This window comes from Solea solea, chromosome 9 (genome assembly GCF_958295425.1).
Source record: "Solea solea chromosome 9, fSolSol10.1, whole genome shotgun sequence".
Taxonomy (NCBI): domain Eukaryota; kingdom Metazoa; phylum Chordata; class Actinopteri; order Pleuronectiformes; family Soleidae; genus Solea; species Solea solea.
In genome coordinates this window covers 10,836,324-10,855,486 of record NC_081142.1, presented here as the reverse complement: position 1 = coordinate 10,855,486, position 19,163 = coordinate 10,836,324, and the positions used below count along the sequence as shown (strand labels likewise).

The 19,163-nt window shown below is 38.8% G+C and overlaps 3 protein-coding genes across 4 annotated transcripts; all 3 read left to right on the top strand.

Moving 5' to 3' along the window:
• The first annotated feature begins 1,972 nt into the window (after positions 1-1,972).
• On the top strand, positions 1,973-3,410 carry uts2d (urotensin 2 domain containing). Its single transcript, XM_058638991.1, has 5 exons — positions 1,973-2,156; positions 2,316-2,420; positions 2,530-2,567; positions 2,746-2,836; positions 2,974-3,410. Exons 1-5 carry the CDS (start codon positions 2,057-2,059, stop codon positions 2,997-2,999), a joined length of 360 nt encoding a protein of 119 aa, XP_058494974.1. The 5' UTR covers positions 1,973-2,056; the 3' UTR covers positions 3,000-3,410.
• Positions 3,411-5,101: 1,691 nt separating this feature from the next.
• Positions 5,102-9,751, top strand: LOC131465861 (platelet glycoprotein V). The gene is made up of 2 exons (XM_058638810.1): positions 5,102-5,172; positions 6,073-9,751. Exons 1-2 carry the CDS (start codon positions 5,154-5,156, stop codon positions 8,022-8,024), a joined length of 1,971 nt encoding a protein of 656 aa, XP_058494793.1. The 5' UTR covers positions 5,102-5,153; the 3' UTR covers positions 8,025-9,751.
• A 2,187-nt stretch (positions 9,752-11,938) lies between these two features.
• Positions 11,939-15,686, top strand: lrrc15 (leucine rich repeat containing 15). Of its 2 annotated transcripts, none has more exons than XM_058639128.1 (2): positions 11,939-12,171; positions 13,787-15,686. In XM_058639128.1, the coding sequence occupies exon 2, from the start codon at positions 13,790-13,792 to the stop codon at positions 15,347-15,349; it is 1,560 nt and encodes a 519-aa protein (XP_058495111.1). In that variant the 5' UTR covers positions 11,939-12,171; positions 13,787-13,789; the 3' UTR covers positions 15,350-15,686. The 2 variants fall into 2 exon arrangements, with proteins under 2 accessions (XP_058495111.1, XP_058495110.1); XM_058639127.1 differs by having other exon boundaries at positions 13,784-15,686.
• The last annotated feature ends 3,477 nt before the right edge of the window (positions 15,687-19,163 follow it).

Sequence of the window (19,163 nt, the reverse complement as noted above, 5' to 3'; positions counted from 1 at the left end):
GTTCGCTTGTGCCCCAGGACGGCTCTGGATACAAAACAACTCCCAAGAAATAAATTGACCCTCAAACAATTATCTATATAGAGACCAAAGACCAACACAGGGAAAAAGACCCCCAAAAAAGTATAAAATAATAACAAACATACATAAAACAGACATAATATGTCTGTTTTCATATATCATATTATGATATATGGCACTTTTAATCAAAATGAAGAGTTCAGTGTCAGTGTCTGCTAACTGTTAGTTATATAACTCAACCATATGGTAATAATTAAAAACAGAGCCCTTCAATGAGGAGAGCCACGAGATAAGTGAACTGCAAGACTATTTTATATATAGTGGCTCGCAGACGTACATTATTTTGAAGGCTAAAATATCAGACTTCCGGTATAATTCTTGCGTCAACTCGTTAACTTGACCAAACTCCCTCCTGGTAGTGACTGTGGACATCTGCGGCTGCAAAGAAGCTTTTGCCACGAAGCTGAAGGGAACACACGGTGTTATAGAGGCGTCATGAATCTACAAGTAAATTCAAAATAAATAAGCGCGCAAAATATGCTCAAGTCGTGTGATCTAATCAGTCCTGGCCATGATTGAGGAGTCATGTGATGTTATACTAATATAACTGCTCCATTTAGTGTTAATTATTTCAACGTGCATGCGTCTCTTCTAATGACTTAAGCTGCTTGTATCATTTATGATAAACTGGTATTAGAGATTTATTTAAGTGCCAAACAATAATCCCATCAGGAGATACTCAGTTTGTCCTTAATGCTACAATAACATTATTACAATCTTTTTTTTTAAAGCATACTATAAGGTCAACGTGATTCTGACATTTTAATTGTTTGATTCAGTGACCTGTTTGAGAACAAAAACTTAACAACACTAACACTTAACAAAAATGGATATGGCCCTAGATGTGTGGCTGTATCCTGTGAAAAGGGAACTCTCTGCACACCCTTTGATATTGGCTTGATTAAAGACACAATATGTGATATTTCGTCATTAAACTATCTAATGTCAGTGCCAAAAATGTTTCCAACATTCTTTAAATCTGCAGAAATCCATATTTCTATTCAAAGTGATGGAAACTTTTCATTTAGGTCGCCTTTCATTTGGCGGCACTTGCTTAGCTTGTCTCTGCTATATATTCTGGGGCAAACCCTCTATGTAACTTCAGAGTGAGGAAAGAAATACTACTTTTATTTAGTCAGTGTGTTATTGTGTGTATTTGTCATTTATGAGTCATGACTACTAATTGCCATTTGCTGCATAATCTACTGCTGAAGCTTTAATGCACAGATGAGACAATAAGACAACCAATCACACGATCCCTTTCGTTTTGTTTTTGTCACTAGCAGCAGAAATTACATGCTATACATTTAAATATGTATACATTCATTCATTAATCCATCTCCTACTGCTTCATCCGACAAACAACCATTTACTCTCACACCTACAGTCAGTGTCCAATTTGCCTAATCCCAAAATCTGCATGTTTTTGGACTGTGGGTGGAAACCACTTTGCTCACTGTGATCGATGTTCCTTCAGGTCCTAATCAGTCCTGGCTAGGATTAAGGAGTTTCTCTACGGCTATGCACTTAGGGACTGGTACAATTTGCTTGCCCTACATCTCCAGACCAACACACTTGCATGTACTTACATAAAGAATTAATTAATGTAAAAGACAAATATGGGCAGGTGCCAAGAACATCTGCTTGTGGTCTCTGATAACCAGCAGCCTGATTGATAACTTCCTCTCAGTTTGATTTGCCCATGTCAGAGTGATTTAGGGTTAGTGGCGTCACCGACAACGTCACATCTCTGTATTTCACTCAGACGCTCCATGAACCCCGTAAAAAGGTGGTCTATTGACGAAAACCACGGTGACTAGCTATTGATTTAGTATGTAAGGGGCTGACTGGCCCCTCCTCTTGGCCTCTGAAAGGATAAATATGTTGACCGAATGGACCAAGGCAGAGGACTGCTTGCCTTGGTTGAGGGAAGGATTCATAGAGCATCATTTGACAGAGACCATATAGAGTGATTGCCATGGACAGGTCTACAGTTGTGAATTACTTCTTAGGACTCCTGGGTTTGTTTCTACTGCAGGGCGTGCTGAATGTGGATGGACGAAGCATGTTTAACCCTGGTAAGTATGCACCAATGTCTTTGTAGAATAAAAATGTAATGTTTTTTGTTGATTTCTGCACACTTTAAATGACACAGCTTAAAGTTATAGCAACAAGTTATAAAATTGTTTTGACATTTATGATGCTAACTGTTGTATCTTTATTTGTCTTATATGCAGGAAACCACGTTTTTAATCCCAAAGAAGACACAGAGGCCCAGAGCAAGGTTCTTGCACTCTTACTACACAAAAGCTTAGTTCCAGTTGAAACAGACGATCCTCTGGGTGAGAGATTAAAATCAAAAATGCTTAAAACTTTAAAAAATTACACAAATACATGTATATACTTTTATATACTTGTAGGATGATAAGTGTTTGTTTTTTTAATCCACAGGTCTTGAGCTGGCCAATAAATTAACTGAATTAGAAGGGGTAAGGAAATGTACAGATGTATCATGTGTGATAGAAATATGAATAAGACACGTGAACAAATGCAACTTTCACTCACACAATCTGAATGAAAAACATTTTACACTAATTGATTACAAAGGCCATTTCACTGACAGCGTACTGATCATGTAATGATGTCTTTGTCTTTGTCTGCTTGTAGCTGAGAGTGTTGAAGGAAAACCTGGAGCTGGAACAGGAGATTACAGCCAATTTGGTGGAGGGAAAATCCATAACTCGGAAGAGAGGTGAACGTAAGTTTTCATCTTCATTTGTATGTAGCAGGAAAGATTATTAATATTTGTATATTTATCCCAAAGGTTCCTATGATAAACCAGCACCTGTACATGTCAGATGTCTTATAACATGTCTTTATCGCCTCTGTCTGCAGCTTGCTTCTGGAAATACTGTGTTTGAGGTGGATGCAGGAGAAGGAGGACCACTGTGAACCCCAACATAGCCTTAAGACTCACAGCATCAGTAATATAATCACAATATACTTATCCCAGCAATATCAAGTTGTGCCATAATCAATGTCATCAATAAAAATGTCATTACCACTGCACTGAAGTGCTCTCGTGAGAGATCTGAGCGCAGTGGCTGTAAATCTTTCATCTGTAAATAATCACCTCACTGGAAATACTTGAGGGGCAGATAGGACGACGTGTCTGCAAAGACATTTATCATTTTTGCAGGGATTTTGTTTGTGTATATGTCGCTCTCTTGTGGCTAATGTGGGCTTTACATTTTTTTGTAGTGGTCAATACAGGTCATATAATATGTCACAGCTTATAAAGAATGCACTGCCCTCCATTTTACAAAATAAATAACAAGACATGAATTTGTGTTTGCTTTGTTTTTAAAGAATTCTGTGGAACAATGTTCTCTTTAAAAAAAAGGGGGGTACTGATATTAGTATTTATATTATAAATACCTTTAACTTTAGTATCTCTTAAAACCAGTAAAATAAGTATTTGAGCCAAGAGATGAGGCATGTAGTGCTCATATGCTGTGACAAAGTGATTTACTTCACTGTGAAGTTTGTTAGGTTGGCTCCACGGTGACACAGCTGAGTCACAGGCTTAGTGAACAATTGGTGAACTGATGTGAAAAGATCTGAATCACACAGATCATAATGAGCAGAGGGGGAATCTGGGAAACTGGCTCTCACAGACAAAATCGGGTATTTTGCTGGGAACACGCACTCACGTCATACAAGCAAATTTAATACATTAAGAGTGTTTGCAATTTCATTTAAAAGGGAAAACTAGAATAATAAATTTGTCTGATTAAAGAAATTTACATTATATCTAAAATACTTTATTCACCATATTTTACCCTTAGTGCTCATGTGGTACAGATCTGTGCCGCAGGTGCACCCATTGTAATTTGGAATAATAGACAACTCCTTATATGGACATCCAGGAGGTGTCTATATATGTCACATATTCAGGCTTTATACATTTGTTGTCTTCTCGTGTTGTTGAGTCTAAATTATGATTCATTTCATATTGCATTTTTAGTGGTTATATAAAGTAGCAATAATTGTGCAAAGGTCACAAAATTGACATTTTTTTCTTCTTTCATAAGTGTGACACATTTCCTAATTTTACAAATTCTATCCACTTTCAAACATTTTGGGTACCTTTTGCAAAGGTGTGTTTATATGGTTTGCGAAAATGATTGCCTAGGTTGTGCTGAATAAAAGGACATAAGACACTTGCCCAATCTTGTACCTTCTGTATATACTGTATGTTTAAACACAGTAATGGAAAAAAGCAGCCAAAATACTCTGCGTTTTAACAAGGACGACACTGCAGTTTACATCAACAAATCTCTTTCTTCTGTCATGATCCTATAGCTTGAGGAGGATTGAACAAATACTTATCATTCATCTGTAATTTTGGAAAACCATTAGAAAAAACTCACCATGGGACCCAGATATAAAGCTGCTGGGATGTAAGCAGGATATGATCACGACTTGTTTTGCACACATGCAGATTAAAAGGTGATTCACTGAAGAAACTCAAGCTCAAAAATTTCAACCAAGAAAGCATGACCTTATATGTCCTTATGTCTCACATTACAGGCATCAGACACAAAACGTGCTCAGTGACATGGGCGCAGAGATGAGTGTTATCTGCTTCAGTCCACAAACAGGAGCACCGGCAGAGTTGGAGAGACACATCCTGTCGAGATAAGTCTGCAGGAAATTAATAAGCAGCATCAACTGTCTTTGCAGTTCCCAAAATCTCTCTCGAAGACAAGAAAAGACGTTTTCACAAACACACAAGTTAAATCAAAAAGCGAATGTTAATTCGACATGATGTCACAGTTAGGAAAGCACAGGTGTAAACGATTCAGGAACGATGGCTGAATTCCATTTAGCTAAACCAGTGTCAGGGTCTTGATATTGCACATGTCACTCAGCCATGTCATGTGGGTTTGATGTAACTAAGTATGGGAAATGACAACGGCTCGGCATTTTGGCTAAGGAGGAGGAAGTGTGACTTGGCAAACCGCTTCAGAACAACAGAGCATCAACATCATTTTAGTGTGATCCGGACAGTGATGGATTATTTCTTTGGAGGTTGGTAAAAAAATGAAATAAGAAATAATAATTACATTTTTAAAAAATCAAGTCATAATTTTAATCTTGACCCTTCAGTGTCTCAAGACATTTTTTGTGTTTTTTTTTATTTTACTTTGTGGACATCTTTGTCTGTGTTGATCCAAATTGCTTTAAATATGGCAAGGTTGTCTATTTTGGAATGAATTTTGATATTTTATGATTTGTTTTAGTTTTTCCAAGTCTTTAATACACCATGGAATTTTTTTTGCCTCCCATTGAAAATGCTTTTTTCTCAATTTATTTGAAATCCTTGGTGTTGAAATCCCTTGTTTTCCACTAGGTGAAGTAAGTATTTTATATAATGTAAATCTACCACTGACAGGAATATTTGAAATATGAATATTTGTTGTATATGGTGAGAACTGAAGTTAATGATGGGAATCATTTTTCCATTGATACATGTGTGTTGTAGGGTCACAGGTGAAACAAGTTATTTACAACCTGATGAAAATATAAAAATGGATCAAAATGTTGCAGCCCATTTTCGACACCCAGATAATCCTCCCCTAAAAAAATCCAATTTGCATGAATGAGATTGAAAAAAATTAACTTTTTGTGTTTTGTTGTTGTTTTTTTTTTTTATAAAAATGACAGTTTACTCATAGAATCTGGAATTTAAGGGGTTAAAAATCTGAAAATACATTAATATCTGTTGTGTATGATAAGGACTGAAGTTAATGATGGCAATCATTAAAAAAAGATGTTTTTTTCAAAAAGATTGTTGGGGAAAACACTGAAAACATTTTAGGCCTTTTGTATATACAGTGGATTGTAACAGTCCTTCACTGTGTATGTCATAATGTAATGTGTTATTGGAACACAGAGTATCTGAAAGTATTTTTTATCCTGACTATGCAGGTCCCCTGGGGGTAATACTCGTCCTCTTCACGCTGCCTCATCTCACCTACAACATGTCCTGTCCCAGGATCTGCGTCTGTGACAGTCAAGGTGCCGTCAAGTGTGATGGCCACAACATCACAGACACTCCAGCGCTACCTATTCACACATACCGGCTGGAACTCAACTGCACCAGCATGAACGTCATAAAAGAGCGCAGCCTGGCAGAACAGGACCTCTTGTTGCGCTTCAGTTTGACTCACAGCAACCTACACACGATCCATCCCAAGGCCTTCCACTTTGCTCCGCAGCTCCTGTCTGTCAGGCTGTCGTACAACAATCTCTCCACTTTTCCTGCTCAAGTGTTCAGTCCACTGACCGCTCTGGAACAGCTGCATTTAGATGGAAACCAGTTAGAGACCATTGCTCCCGAATCACTGAGCAAACTTGTTGCGTTGCAGAGTCTTGACTTGAGCCGTAACAAACTGATTCATCTTGCTTCCGATGTTTTCCAAAGACTGACCAACCTTACCTTACTTAACATTGGCAGGAACAACATAAAAAGGCTTCCATCTAGAATCTTTAAATCCCTGACCAATCTTCGCCAACTCTTTATCTATAACAACATGCTTGAGGTGCTACAAGCGGAGCTGTTTGATGAACTTATCAGCCTCGAGGAGCTAAAACTCCACTACAACCAGATTGCCAGTCTTTCACCACGGGTGTTCTGGTCACTGCGGAACCTGAGGACTCTCACTTTGTCCTCCAATCGACTTCAGATTATTCCAGAAAAAAGCTTTTATAACATGCCCAAGCTGAGCAAGCTTACTATCTACAACAACCCACTGTTATCTCTACCGAACCAGCTGATGGGCCAAATGCCTGAGATGAGAGAATTTTATCTGTTTAATACTAATCTCACTACAGTTCCTGAAAATGTATTCAGCAACATGTCTGGTCTGCTGAAACTTAACTTACATTTAAATGAAAAGTTGAGGGAATTACCTTCAGACCTTTTTTGTTGTCTTCCCCTCCTTCAGAAGCTCTCGCTGAAATCCAATAATCTCCATAGCCTACATCCTCAGCTGTTCTCCAGACTAACCTCTCTCAACTTACTGTTTCTGAGCGACAATATGTTGCGAGATCTACCGGAAAACATTTTTCAGGGCCTTGCACGACTTTTGGCCATTGATTTGAAGAATAACCTTCTCATGTATCTTCCAGGAGATATTTTTTTGTCAAATGCAGTTTTGCAATATCTTACTCTGAGTGGCAACCCGTGGGATTGCACTTGTAGTATCAGAGATCTTGCAAGATGGATAAGACATAATAAACATGTGGTCACTGATGAGGCGGATGTGACGTGTCACAGTTCAGCGCATGACATGCTCCGTACGCTCGGCTCTCTGCGTGAAGAGGAGTTCAGGTTTTGTGATGCTTTTGGACACACAAGCTACGTCCCTTCACACAGTGCTTTGACTGATCCAACACCGTCATTTGGCACCATGACACCCAGCAGACGAAGATCACCTTCAACAACCACAGCACCTAAAACAACGTCCAATACCATAGCCACTCAACAAGTCACCACCCCAGCAACCACCAAACCTGCAATATCAACCATCTCGGATGGCATGATGCTCTCAACACCTCTCGACACTGAAACCACCACTCTGCCCGATGACAATGTTCTCTTTATTAAGGCGTCTCAGTTGACTTATAACATGACACATGTGTTCTATGACCTACTGGTGATAGGGCAGGGGCCTGAGTTTGTTCACCACAACATTCACAGGGGCTGGGTGTATTTGTGGTTTCTGCCCTCAGATACAGCCTGGGCTGGGTTCCTCATGTTTTGTCATGTCCTTCTGGTGACCACAGGCTTGTTCCTCATTCTTGCTTCCATGTATGGAATGTATTGCCTCAACAAAACTATGGATAAGCTGATGGCTGAGCATGAGACCACGAGATAAACTGTCCTTTTCCACAAGCTGAAGGTCATAAAAGATGACTATTCTTTCCATTGTTTTTTTCTGAAAGCTGAATTAGTTGTTTCTGCAAGTACTATTTTAGAAGGGCTAGATTTATGTATTTAAAATTGTGGTGAGTACATTTTAAATATAAACAAATATCTGCTTCATTCAAACCATTTTCAATTGAGTTCACAGGATGCTGATTAAATCAGTTCCACATGACTCTTCGTTTTTCTCAGTGTCGCAGTGTTTAGATCTTGTGTTGCTCAGCGACATGCTGGTGCTTCACATAGTAAAATGATTCATTTTATGTCAAAACAGATGGAGGCAACAGCAACATTGTCCTAATAAAGTCAGACAGCTGCGTATGACTGAAGAAAAGCGCCCTTAAAAAGCTTTGAAAGTCAATAAAACTCAGTCATTAGTTAGATAGTGTTGCTTGACAGAGCCTGTTTTAAGGTGACGGATGTAGCATACAAATAATGCTATGTCATTTCTGCTCACCAAAGCCAAAGAGAGCAAGAACAAAAACATCAACCACATCAATTAGCTAATGTTACACACTGCAGCTTTAAATTACTGTATGAAGGAATTTTATGAAAACAATCGTGTTCAAATATGTACAATAATTACTCTTATTTTTCCTCACATAATGCACAACATTTGTTGACCACAGTTATTCCAGATGATGTGCTTTTTGTTAAATGTTTTTTGCCTTTGACATCTTACTTTTATTTTTGTGCTGATCCATCAGGAATGATGAGTTATACTGAATGTACTGAAAGCTTTTAAATGAACATATAAAATATAAATATAATATAAATGATAAATTATCCTCCTGTCCTCCTTGTTGGAAGACTGCTATCAGGGTAGGTAGAGCGGAATGTCAAGTATCATAAACCAATCCAAGGCAACATTAATACAGCTCACAGGTTTCTTCATTCGTTCGTTTGTTCGTTCGTTCGTTCGTTCTTTCGTTCTTTCTTTCTTTCTTTCCTTCTTTCTTTCTTTCTTTCTTTCTTTCTTTCTTTCTTTCTTTCTTTCTTTCTTAACCCCATCACGTTACATCATGATGAGCATTACTGCAAAATCAGTTTTAATATGACCACAGTCATACGATTCATAGCAGTAGAGTCAGTATCACAGGATTATACAACTCATTATGTTAATCCTAGTTGCTTGTTTTATGTTTCTATTCAAAAACAAAGCACTCAAAGAAATGTTTCTCCTACATAGGCTGGTCCATCACTGCACTGTTTTTTTTTAAAACCCAATCCTGTTTTAACACAGATATATTTTTGAACATCCTCCTCTCTTATCTTGGATTCTTATCTGGATTTCTACATTTACTGGAAAAAAACAAACCCTAACCCTAACCCACGATGAAAATGTGGTTTCCCCTACAATAAAACCGTGTGTTTTCCATCAGTGAGTCATATCCTATATACTGGGAAGATCCTACCAACATCATAATAGCTGTCAAAAGACAGTCAGACAGTCAGTCATCATCCATGTCAGAGGGTAAATAATGCTTTCTTTTGTGAAATTTCACAAGCCTCCACAAACCCACAACAATGTGCATACAATTACAACTGCTCATTACCCAAGAACACTCATGGCATAACAAGTGCCTCTGTAATTTTATCCCTAAATTATCCTCAGACCTCACAAGACCTATAGAAGAGTATCACTTTAGCCCATACAACTATGCTTACATTTACAGCCACTTGTAAAAAAAAAAAAAGGTTTTTAAAGCTTTTATAAACTTTCACAGGCCGTCTATGGATGCCATGAATTCCATGAGATTGAAGTTTTCAACAAACAGCAACAATAGAGGATGAGTTGGTGAACAGAGGCCAAGTTCATCGCTATGACAACAAGTGATTATGATTTTCCAGCACACTGAGCTCACACAACAGTGGGGACACGGTAACCCACTCATTCACTCACCCCCGTCCTTATCTCTCTTACACACACTCACACACAATAGATCACTTTTGGGAACTTACATTCATTTCCTTCACACTTGTGCTGTCTTAAAGGTGCAGTGCATGGCTTTTCTGTGATTTTTGTGCGTGTACAATATGTGTAATTATTCTTATTATTAACAGTGTTTTTGTTTGCCAAGCAATTAAGCAAACGTATCAGACCACACTGAGGCAACACTTGTGTGAGGCGGGTGGGGGGAAGTTTTTATCCCATTAAAGTGCTTTCTGCAAATTCTGAAATGTGTACTCCCACCTCTCCCAAGGTTGCTGTTGCCTCCATCTGTCTTGATGGAATGTTGCCAGATGACACGAGATCTAAACACGTCTACACATACATTTTGCTCATATTTTACATAAGTTACACAAAATATAACATTTGCATAATATCTCAAGCAATAGCTGTTTCTGTAACAGACTTATCTCAGCCAGTCACACAAAAGTAATGTACATTCTAAGTTTATTATTATTATTAGTCTATATGAGCTGATACAGTGTTCCTACAGTATCCAAGATAACATACAGTTTACATTTGTTTGTTTTCTTAAATGTTTCCTTTATGCTTCTGTTCAACATTGTCACAGTGAGTATTTTTCAAAGACTGTTTGTATGTAAGATTATTATTCAGATGCATTCCAAAAAAATATATGCTGTCACATTAAACTTTGAATACTTTACATGTTGTGATAAACTGCATTTTTCTTTTCCTTTTTTTTTCAAACTTCTTAAAACTGCTTAAAATCAGTGGAAGTCAAATCAAACCAAATCTAGAGATCTGTCTGAGCTTTAAACCATAGTATGAGGTAAATGCTTAACACAGGCAACAATGATGTCCATCCGCACTGCCATGTGACAGAATGTGAGCGGGGGCTGCACATGCCTGCCGTGCTGTAGTAATCGTGAAAGCTGCATGGACGTATTTTACAGTACGAGGAGAAAACAAAACAGTGGAATGTAATTTTGTCAGTGAAAATTTAAAATAAACTATGTTCCTTTATGTGAGTAGAATATTTGTTACACAGTTGAACAAACTGCTCTGACGAGAGCGACAAATAAACAAACAGCAACTCTAAAAATGGCAGGTTTACCTGTGGTAAAACAAGAAGTAAGGTTTATGAACTATAATGTGAGTACTGTGTGACATGGGTACGTTTTTCTCACCCGTTTCGTTATATTATGTATGTGCAAAAATGCATCAACTCTGACTATTACTCCACCCTCACTATCTGTAGGCTGTGGTAAAGGGGCGCATTTGTCAGACAGATGGTTTCACTTACAGATTCACCGGAATGCATGAAGCAGCAGAACACTTGCTGCTCAACCCTTTTTTTTTTCTTTTGCTGATATATTGCACATGTTAGTGCAACGGCCAAACCAACCTGTGTTTACAAGACCATGTTCAAAAAAAAACAAAAAAACTGAAACGCTCAGTTAAACATATTTGCTGTCCTACAGATAATGCTTATAGTTGCATTGATGTTACCGTTTGCAACACAAGAGAGCCCGGATATAAGTGTGCTGATTGTTTGGCTAGTTTTTTGGATCATATTTAAACCTGTAATCCTCTAACAATGGATTTGGGAATACTTCCAAATTTGCCAAGAGCCAAACCCATGGGTTTACAAGCATACCAAGGTTTAAATATCTGAGCAGCAACTAAACAACAAGAGACACGTCAGAGAGTCTTTGACGGAACAAAAACACAAAACAAATTCTATTGTCTTCAAATTAACAAACATCCGTGTCACATTCAATAATAACTTGTTTTCTTGGAGGGAAAAATTTAATTAAGTCATCACCTAGGGGAAAACATCCTCATATGCACACTCAAACACCCAACATAAAACCGCTTCCAGAGGGTGGGGCTTCCCCTTTGCCTGATCCCCAGAAAATGCATGGGTGTGCTTGTGTGGGTGGGTGCGAGGGGATGACTGGAACAGTCACCAGTTCTGCTAACAGTTCACAAAAAAGTGGAGTGCAGAATTCATGTGCTCAGGGAAACAAGTAATGACAAAGAGCAGGAAAATGTGATGGTGTGAAAGTTCAGAAAGTGCTGGGAAATTTCATCAGAGGATTTGTAAAGCTGAGGAGGAAGTAAGGGAACTACATAAAAGATAACCACACCAAGCTACTGGCCACAGAATCCTCGACCACTATTGGAGGTGAGTCCTGCAAAATGGCATTTTGTCCTGGTTAAGACTTTTTTTTACATACATAAAAAGAATGTTTTTGGTGAAAATGTTGGTTATTTTTGAGGACTTGAGTAGCAAACAAACCTCTTTCATGTTTAAAGTAATTCAATTCTCAGTAGCATCAGTAGCACAGATGAGTTTTTCATCTCCTCTTTGCTAGTCCAGTCTTTTCATGACAAAATGGTGATCCTTCAGCCTGGGCACACAGGGTGGAGGAATCTAAGCAATTAATGGTGAAACGGGAAATGCCTTAGCCATTACACTGTACTGCAGACCATTCCACGATGTCCCATTCAAGACGAGACAGTGGTTTTGGTTGAACTGGGACATTATAATACATACCAGAGAGGAAGCATGGTTTGGATCCTTTGAAATTGGAACATTATTAAATTCATACATGTGAGGATTCACACACCCTGCTGTCTGCAGACACAAAGGCTGCACAGTTCTCTGTGATTTTCTCTCAGGACATGCATGATGCATCAGTCTATTTAAGTTCATTAAATCTTTTTATTTTATTTTATATGTGGCAAGGGTAATGAGGTTTCAGGGTTTTTTTTATATAGAGAAGTTAGAAGACATGGAATGAAAAAAAAGAAGAATGACAACATAGCACAGAACTATTCTTCTATACTAACGAAAACAGGAAACAATCCACTTCTTGAATGAAAGCACAAATGAGCACAGAATGTTTCCAAACTAGGAAAAGCTGCAATGACCCTTTGTGAACCTCTATTTGTAAAAGAAAGAAAGAAAGAAGTGAAAGTTACTTTCTTGCAGAGACTCTTTCTGCAACCTAATATGCCTCTGCCACAGAAACAACTCGTGCTTGCAGAATGTTAAATGGATTTGGCTGGTACTGCCGATGGGCAATGCTCCATGCCACTGAATACAACACTGGATCAATTTATGTTAACGTCTCATTTTCAGTTGAAACAAGAATGCTGAGGCTGCAACATGGGGGCACTGGTACCAATTAGAGTTGCCTTCAGTTTTACTGTCTTGTGATGGTAGTGATTTAAAATGCAGAGATTCCCCCTTTGGCTGTTCTCACAAGGAGAGGAAAAACAGAACCCAGAAATGAACAGCTAATGTCAACCGAATCGCAGAGAAGCACACAAGTCAAAACACAACAAATGCTAGTGTGTCCTATAAATCCAATTGTAATTTCATGTAATTTTAATTTTAAAAGGGAACTAAATTTCAGTGTTCCTGCCACCTTGGTGACATTTTGTTTATCACTCAGTCAGTGAGTTTAAGGGGATTGTCCTTGATTAAAGTTTATAGCCATGCAAAAGACAAAGACTTGCACTTTGTTATGTTAAGCTCATATCCAAAAATCAAACAACATTCAAACACATATTCACCATTTGTAACACTGGCTTTTCTTTTCAATAAAATGTCTCCCATCCCAACCAAAGGTGGTCACAATGTAACTCAAAAAATCAAAGCTATTAAAGTCTTGAAATTAGGCTGTCCCCTCTGATTACAAAAAAAATATCAAGGAAATCACTTACAAGGCTCACACCCAAACAACAATCTTTAAGACTTCTAACCACCTTCAAAACTTTTTTCTTTCTAGCAGAAAATGGACCTGCCGCTGACCCTTCGTGTGTTCCTACTTCTTTCTTCCCTAAACATTGCTGTGTGGACGTGTCCAGATGGATGCCAATGTCAAGGAACCAAGATCCTCTGCCGTGGCCTCTCGAACTTCCCCACGGCTTTGCCCTCGTTCACCACTGTCCTTTCTGTCTCCAACAGCAGTATCTACCTTTTGAAACCAGAGGACCTGAATGATTTCTCTAATGCCCTTGCCCTCTTCCTAATTGAGAACAGTATTTTACAGGAAGTGCACCCTGGCACATTTGATGCGGCTCCGAATATAGTTTCAATAGGTTTTACTGGCACAGCATTGCAGGATCTCCCTGAGACCTTGTTCAATAATCAAAAGAAGCTTGAGATTTTGTCTCTGAAGAGCAACGAGCTCATGGTACTTCGACCTAACTGGTTTTCTCCACTGACACATCTGAGGGGTCTTGACCTTAGTAAGAATAAAATCAGTTCTGTACCTGAGGGAACATTCAAGGGTCTTTCTGACCTTCAGCTGTTGCGGCTTAGTAAAAACTCACTACAAGAACTCCCCATTGGTAGTCTGGATGACCTCATAAACCTTGTAGAACTATCCCTAAATGACAATCAAATCACTCATCTCAATCCTGACCTGTTCTCCAATACTCCAAAGCTCAGGAAGCTGTATGTCTCTAACAACAGGCTTACATCCCTTCCACAAGGGATCTTCTTAAACCTTCCCCAACTTTTACAGATCTCACTGTATGAAAACCAACTGGAAAGTTTGGGTCCAGGAGTGTTTGGTCCCATGCCCTTGCAGGAGCTGTGGCTGTATGACAACAAGCTCCGCCGTGTTGAGGATGACACGTTCAGAAATCTGACTCAGTTGCGTCTGCTGGTGCTCAGTCGCAACCAGATCCGCCATGTTTCCACAGGGGCCTTCGGAGGGTTGGGGCAGCTGGGAGAGGTTTCGCTTCACACCAACCTACTGACGACTCTGCAAGCTGGAACTTTCCAAGGTCTGCCCAGCCTGGTCAACATTTCCCTGGAGCATAACATCATTAGCTCACTCCCCAGAGGTTTTCTACAGGGTCTAAGCCACCTTGGACAGATAGACTTGCGAAACAATTCCTTGCGCAACCTGCCAGAGGAAAGTTTAGATGAACTCATTGTGACAAAGGAAGTGCTCTTAGAGCAGAATCCCTGGAGGTGTGACAAGGATATTCTGCCTCTGAGGGATTGGCTGAAACATCACCCATCTAAGGTCAATCAAACCCTAGTGGTATGTGAGACACCTTTTAATCGGACTGGTGAGATGATTTCACTGCTGACAAATGAGGACCTGATGCTTCTCAGCTCTACCAAGGAGCCTGTGTTTACCACAACAGATCAGCACTTACCCACACCCACCAGCAGTGGACAAGAGGAACAGGAAACTTCCACTTTGATTATCCTCATCAGCATTGCAATAGTGGCCACAGTCATCATCACAATGGTCATCACCAGCTGTCTGTGCTGGAGGAAGAAAAGGAGAGGCAGGGGAAATATAGGCGACAGGAATAGGAACTCTGTGCTGTAGACTAAACCACATAACTTTTGAAGGCAATTAAATTACTCACTAATGACTGTGGTTTTCTTGGAAAATATGGACCGTAGGCATAGAAAGAACCATTAACGCTCGTTCCTCATCACCTTGAACAACAAAGGAAACAGATTTGCATTCAGCCTTCTGCTTTTTTTTAAACCAGTCATTAGTGTGTGCTGTAATAAGAAAAATGACATCTTACACACTGTACAGTTTGTAAAAATGACCACCTTGCTGTTTTGTGGAAAGCTGGGACCTTGTGTTGAATGTAAACACTCGATTGCTCTGCAGCAGTGTAATTTCTATAGTAAAATTTAGACTGACCATGGCATTTGTTCAGTGGTGTGTAATTTTTTTCCATTAATTATTGCTGTTTGACAATGACTTTTTGAAAATTTTAGCAAAATGACTATTCATACAAAACTCAAGGAATGTAGTGTTTAGTCCACTGTTAAACTTCAATGCAACATGCTACTGGACACTGAATAAATGCACAGCTTTTAATGGGATCAATTCATTAGAATAATGTGCAAATAGTTCCCTTATGTCTCAAGATCTGACAACAAACCTTACTTACACGTTAAGTATCATATAATTTGTAATAACAGTAGGCACTATGGAAAACAAATATTTCAGATATTGATTTGCTGATACTATTTCAACAAATTAAATATATACAAAAAATAATTGAACCTATAAAATACGTTTAAAAATCACATTATTACCAGTTTCTGTGCTTGGTGCACATTTTACAGAATCTTTAAAATCTCCTGAAAGGACAAAGTAAGAAGAAGGCATCAGCACTGTACCACAAATTTGTGATTTTGAGTATGCAATAACGTTCCATATTTTGCACGGGTAAAAATATTCAGCTACACATATAACTTTTGTCTTCTTAAATTAATACAATCAGTTGTTAATAAAAATACTGCAATGTATTTAAAGAGAGTAAAAAACTGAGGACAGACAAAACAAATGAATCAGAAATGTTGGCCAACTGAGAATAACAATGTTCTTGTAGGGACGTGACAAACAAAACATTATCAACTGACTGGAGATTAAAGCATGTGAGCTGATTAAAGCATGTGAACTGATATTTAAAGTTTTACTTCTTTACTTCTTGCTCAAGTAAAAAAAAAAAAAAAAGCTAATTTGGAACATTCTCAGGGGAGGTATCTGATGTGTAATGAAAAAGCCTTAAACTAGTTGCTTTTAAATAAAGGAACACCTTCACAAATGAGACAGTCCTTCTTTTCTTCACCAACACCAAGGGGACGTTTACATTATCTTTTAACCAAATGTGGTTTCAAATATAGCAAAGTACAAGACTTACAGTAACAAAAAAATACTGAAAAGAACACATTATTTTTTAAAACTTTATAGAATATTCAGATTGTGGGTATGGAATGTCAGCTGCTAAAAAAACAACAACATTCTGTAATATATGAGCCATGCTGCAGAGCTGTGCAGTTGAAACTAAACATGAAAAACTCTTATCACAACCTGCAGGTGCTCGTTAGACCACGCCTTGGGTGGGATGCAAAAAAGTCTGCTGCCCATCGTCATTACAGAAGATAACTAATATGACTTTGTTTGTTTATGTGTCATGACTGATTAACTCCCTTCTGCTTCATACCGGTGTGGGAAATAATCAGGTATGTAAGTGTTTCTTTGCCACTTGACTGCAACAGTACATAAATGTAATGACAACAGAGGAAAGCTTAGATCGTGCACAGTCAAATATTTATTTATTCAACTGTACAAATATTTTTTTTTAATCACAAATTGTTTTTGTTTTCATAGAGAATGAATATGTCAAGAGGAGGAATTGTCGTGCTTTTTCTGTCTTTACTGTTTGAGTCTTTGTTGAGTCAATGTGACAAGGAGAAAGAGTGCAACAAAGAGAATCAGGAAGTTTTTTCTACTGATGTGACTGAAATTCCTCAGACGCTAAAAGCAGGTGTGACAGAGGTTTTTTTTGTGGGTAGCCAGATTGAAAAAATCCCCACAGCAGCCTTTGTGAACAACCCACAGCTTGAAAAGGTGGAGTTCATGAACACCAACACGACATCTATTGAGCCAGGAGCTTTTGAAGGTCTGGTATCCCTCAAGCAAATAGAGATCTCCACCACTCCATTGACATTCATCCCAGAGGGAGTTTTTACAGACCTCAGCAACCTGGAGAACATTATACTGAAGTTTAACAAGCTCCAAAGTCTGAAAAAAGGCTTGTTTGATGGCATTAAAAAAGTAAGAGAGATCCTCTTACATGGGAATGCGATTAGCTCTATTGAGGATGGGACATTTGATGGACTTGAGAACCTTGTGTCACTTCATTTAGCTAAAAACAATATCTCAGCCGTATCTTCCAACTTGTTTTCAAACCTTAACAAACTGCAAACATTGCGGCTTTATGAGAATCAGCTGACCACCATTCCTGAAGACATGTTTAAGACATTACCAAACTTGCAGGAAATTGCCTTGCACAGCAACAAAATAGCAGAATTGTCTCCAAATGTATTTCCACATAAAGAAAAACTAAATAAGCTCACTTTGGAAAACAACCTCCTTACTGGTTTACCTCAAGGACTTTTTGTTGGTTTCCCTGTGCTCAAAACTCTGACCCTACAGAAGAATAAACTGAGAAACCTACCACCCGTGCTTTTTGGAGAAATGCCTAAACTGAGAGACTTAAGTCTTAGTCAAAACAATCTCAGTTCACTTCCTAAAGGACTTTTCACTCCACTGAAGATGGTCAGAAAGCTAGACCTGTCTAAAAACAACTTTGTCACCGTGTCTGCTGAGAACTTTGAAGGCCCAGAGAAGCTCATAGAGCTGAATCTACAGAACAACAAGATAACGTCACTGGATGCTGATGTGTTTGAAAAGCTAGAGTTCCTGGTCACACTTAAACTGGCTCACAATGAGCTCCAGGTGCTGCCCGAGGATATTTTTGAGCCCTTATCAAAACTGAAAAAACTTGACCTCAGTTACAACCCTTGGCACTGTGACTGTAATTTTGTTTCTTTTCACCTCTGGATAAAAGATAACTCTGACAAGATAGTTTCCCCGGTGGTCTGTGAGTATCCAGAAAGCTTAAAAGGCCACCAAATCCAATCCTTAACAGAAGATCAATTTATTTGCCCCACTTTTCCCCCCATGACTACTCTCCTACCCTCTACCACCATAACAACAACCATTCCTACAACCACATCCACGACACCCCCAACCACGACACTACTGACTACACTACCAACAACCACCACACTTACTACAACTACACCTTCTCCAACAACAACCACCACACTTACTACAACTACACCTTCTCCAACAACAACCACTACACTTACTACAACTACACCTTCTCCAACAACAACCACCACACTTACTACAACTACACCTTCTCCAACAACAACCACCACACTTACTACAACTACACCTTCTCCAACAACAACCACCACACTTACTACAACTACACCTTCTCCAACAACAACCACCACACTTACTACAACTACACCTTCTCCAACAACAACCACCACACTTACTACAACTACACCTTCTCTAACAACAACCACCACACTTACTACAACTACACCTTCTCCAACAACAACCACCACTCTGCCAACCCCAGCACCAACCACTACCATCTCTACTACATCTACAACCACACTGCCAACTATAACACCAACTACAACTGTCACCACCACACCGCTCATTATAACTACAACACTAGCAACAACCACACCCACAACCACAATAGCAACAACCATTCCTACAACAATTATATCTACAATCATTATAACAACAA

What these genes read in the sequence shown, in the direction of transcription:
- uts2d (XM_058638991.1), top strand. Translation starts at nt 2,057, where the DNA reads ATGGACAGGTCTACAGTTGTGAATTACTTCTTAGGACTCCTGGGTTTG. An exon ending in ACGAAGCATGTTTAACCCTG is followed by an intron (nt 2,157 to 2,315) that starts GTAAGTATGCAC and finishes TCTTATATGCAG; the next exon opens with GAAACCACGTTTTTAATCCC. An exon ending in AATTAACTGAATTAGAAGGG is followed by an intron (nt 2,568 to 2,745) that starts GTAAGGAAATGT and finishes GTCTGCTTGTAG; the next exon opens with CTGAGAGTGTTGAAGGAAAA.
- lrrc15 (XM_058639128.1), top strand. Translation starts at nt 13,790, where the DNA reads ATGGACCTGCCGCTGACCCTTCGTGTGTTCCTACTTCTTTCTTCCCTA.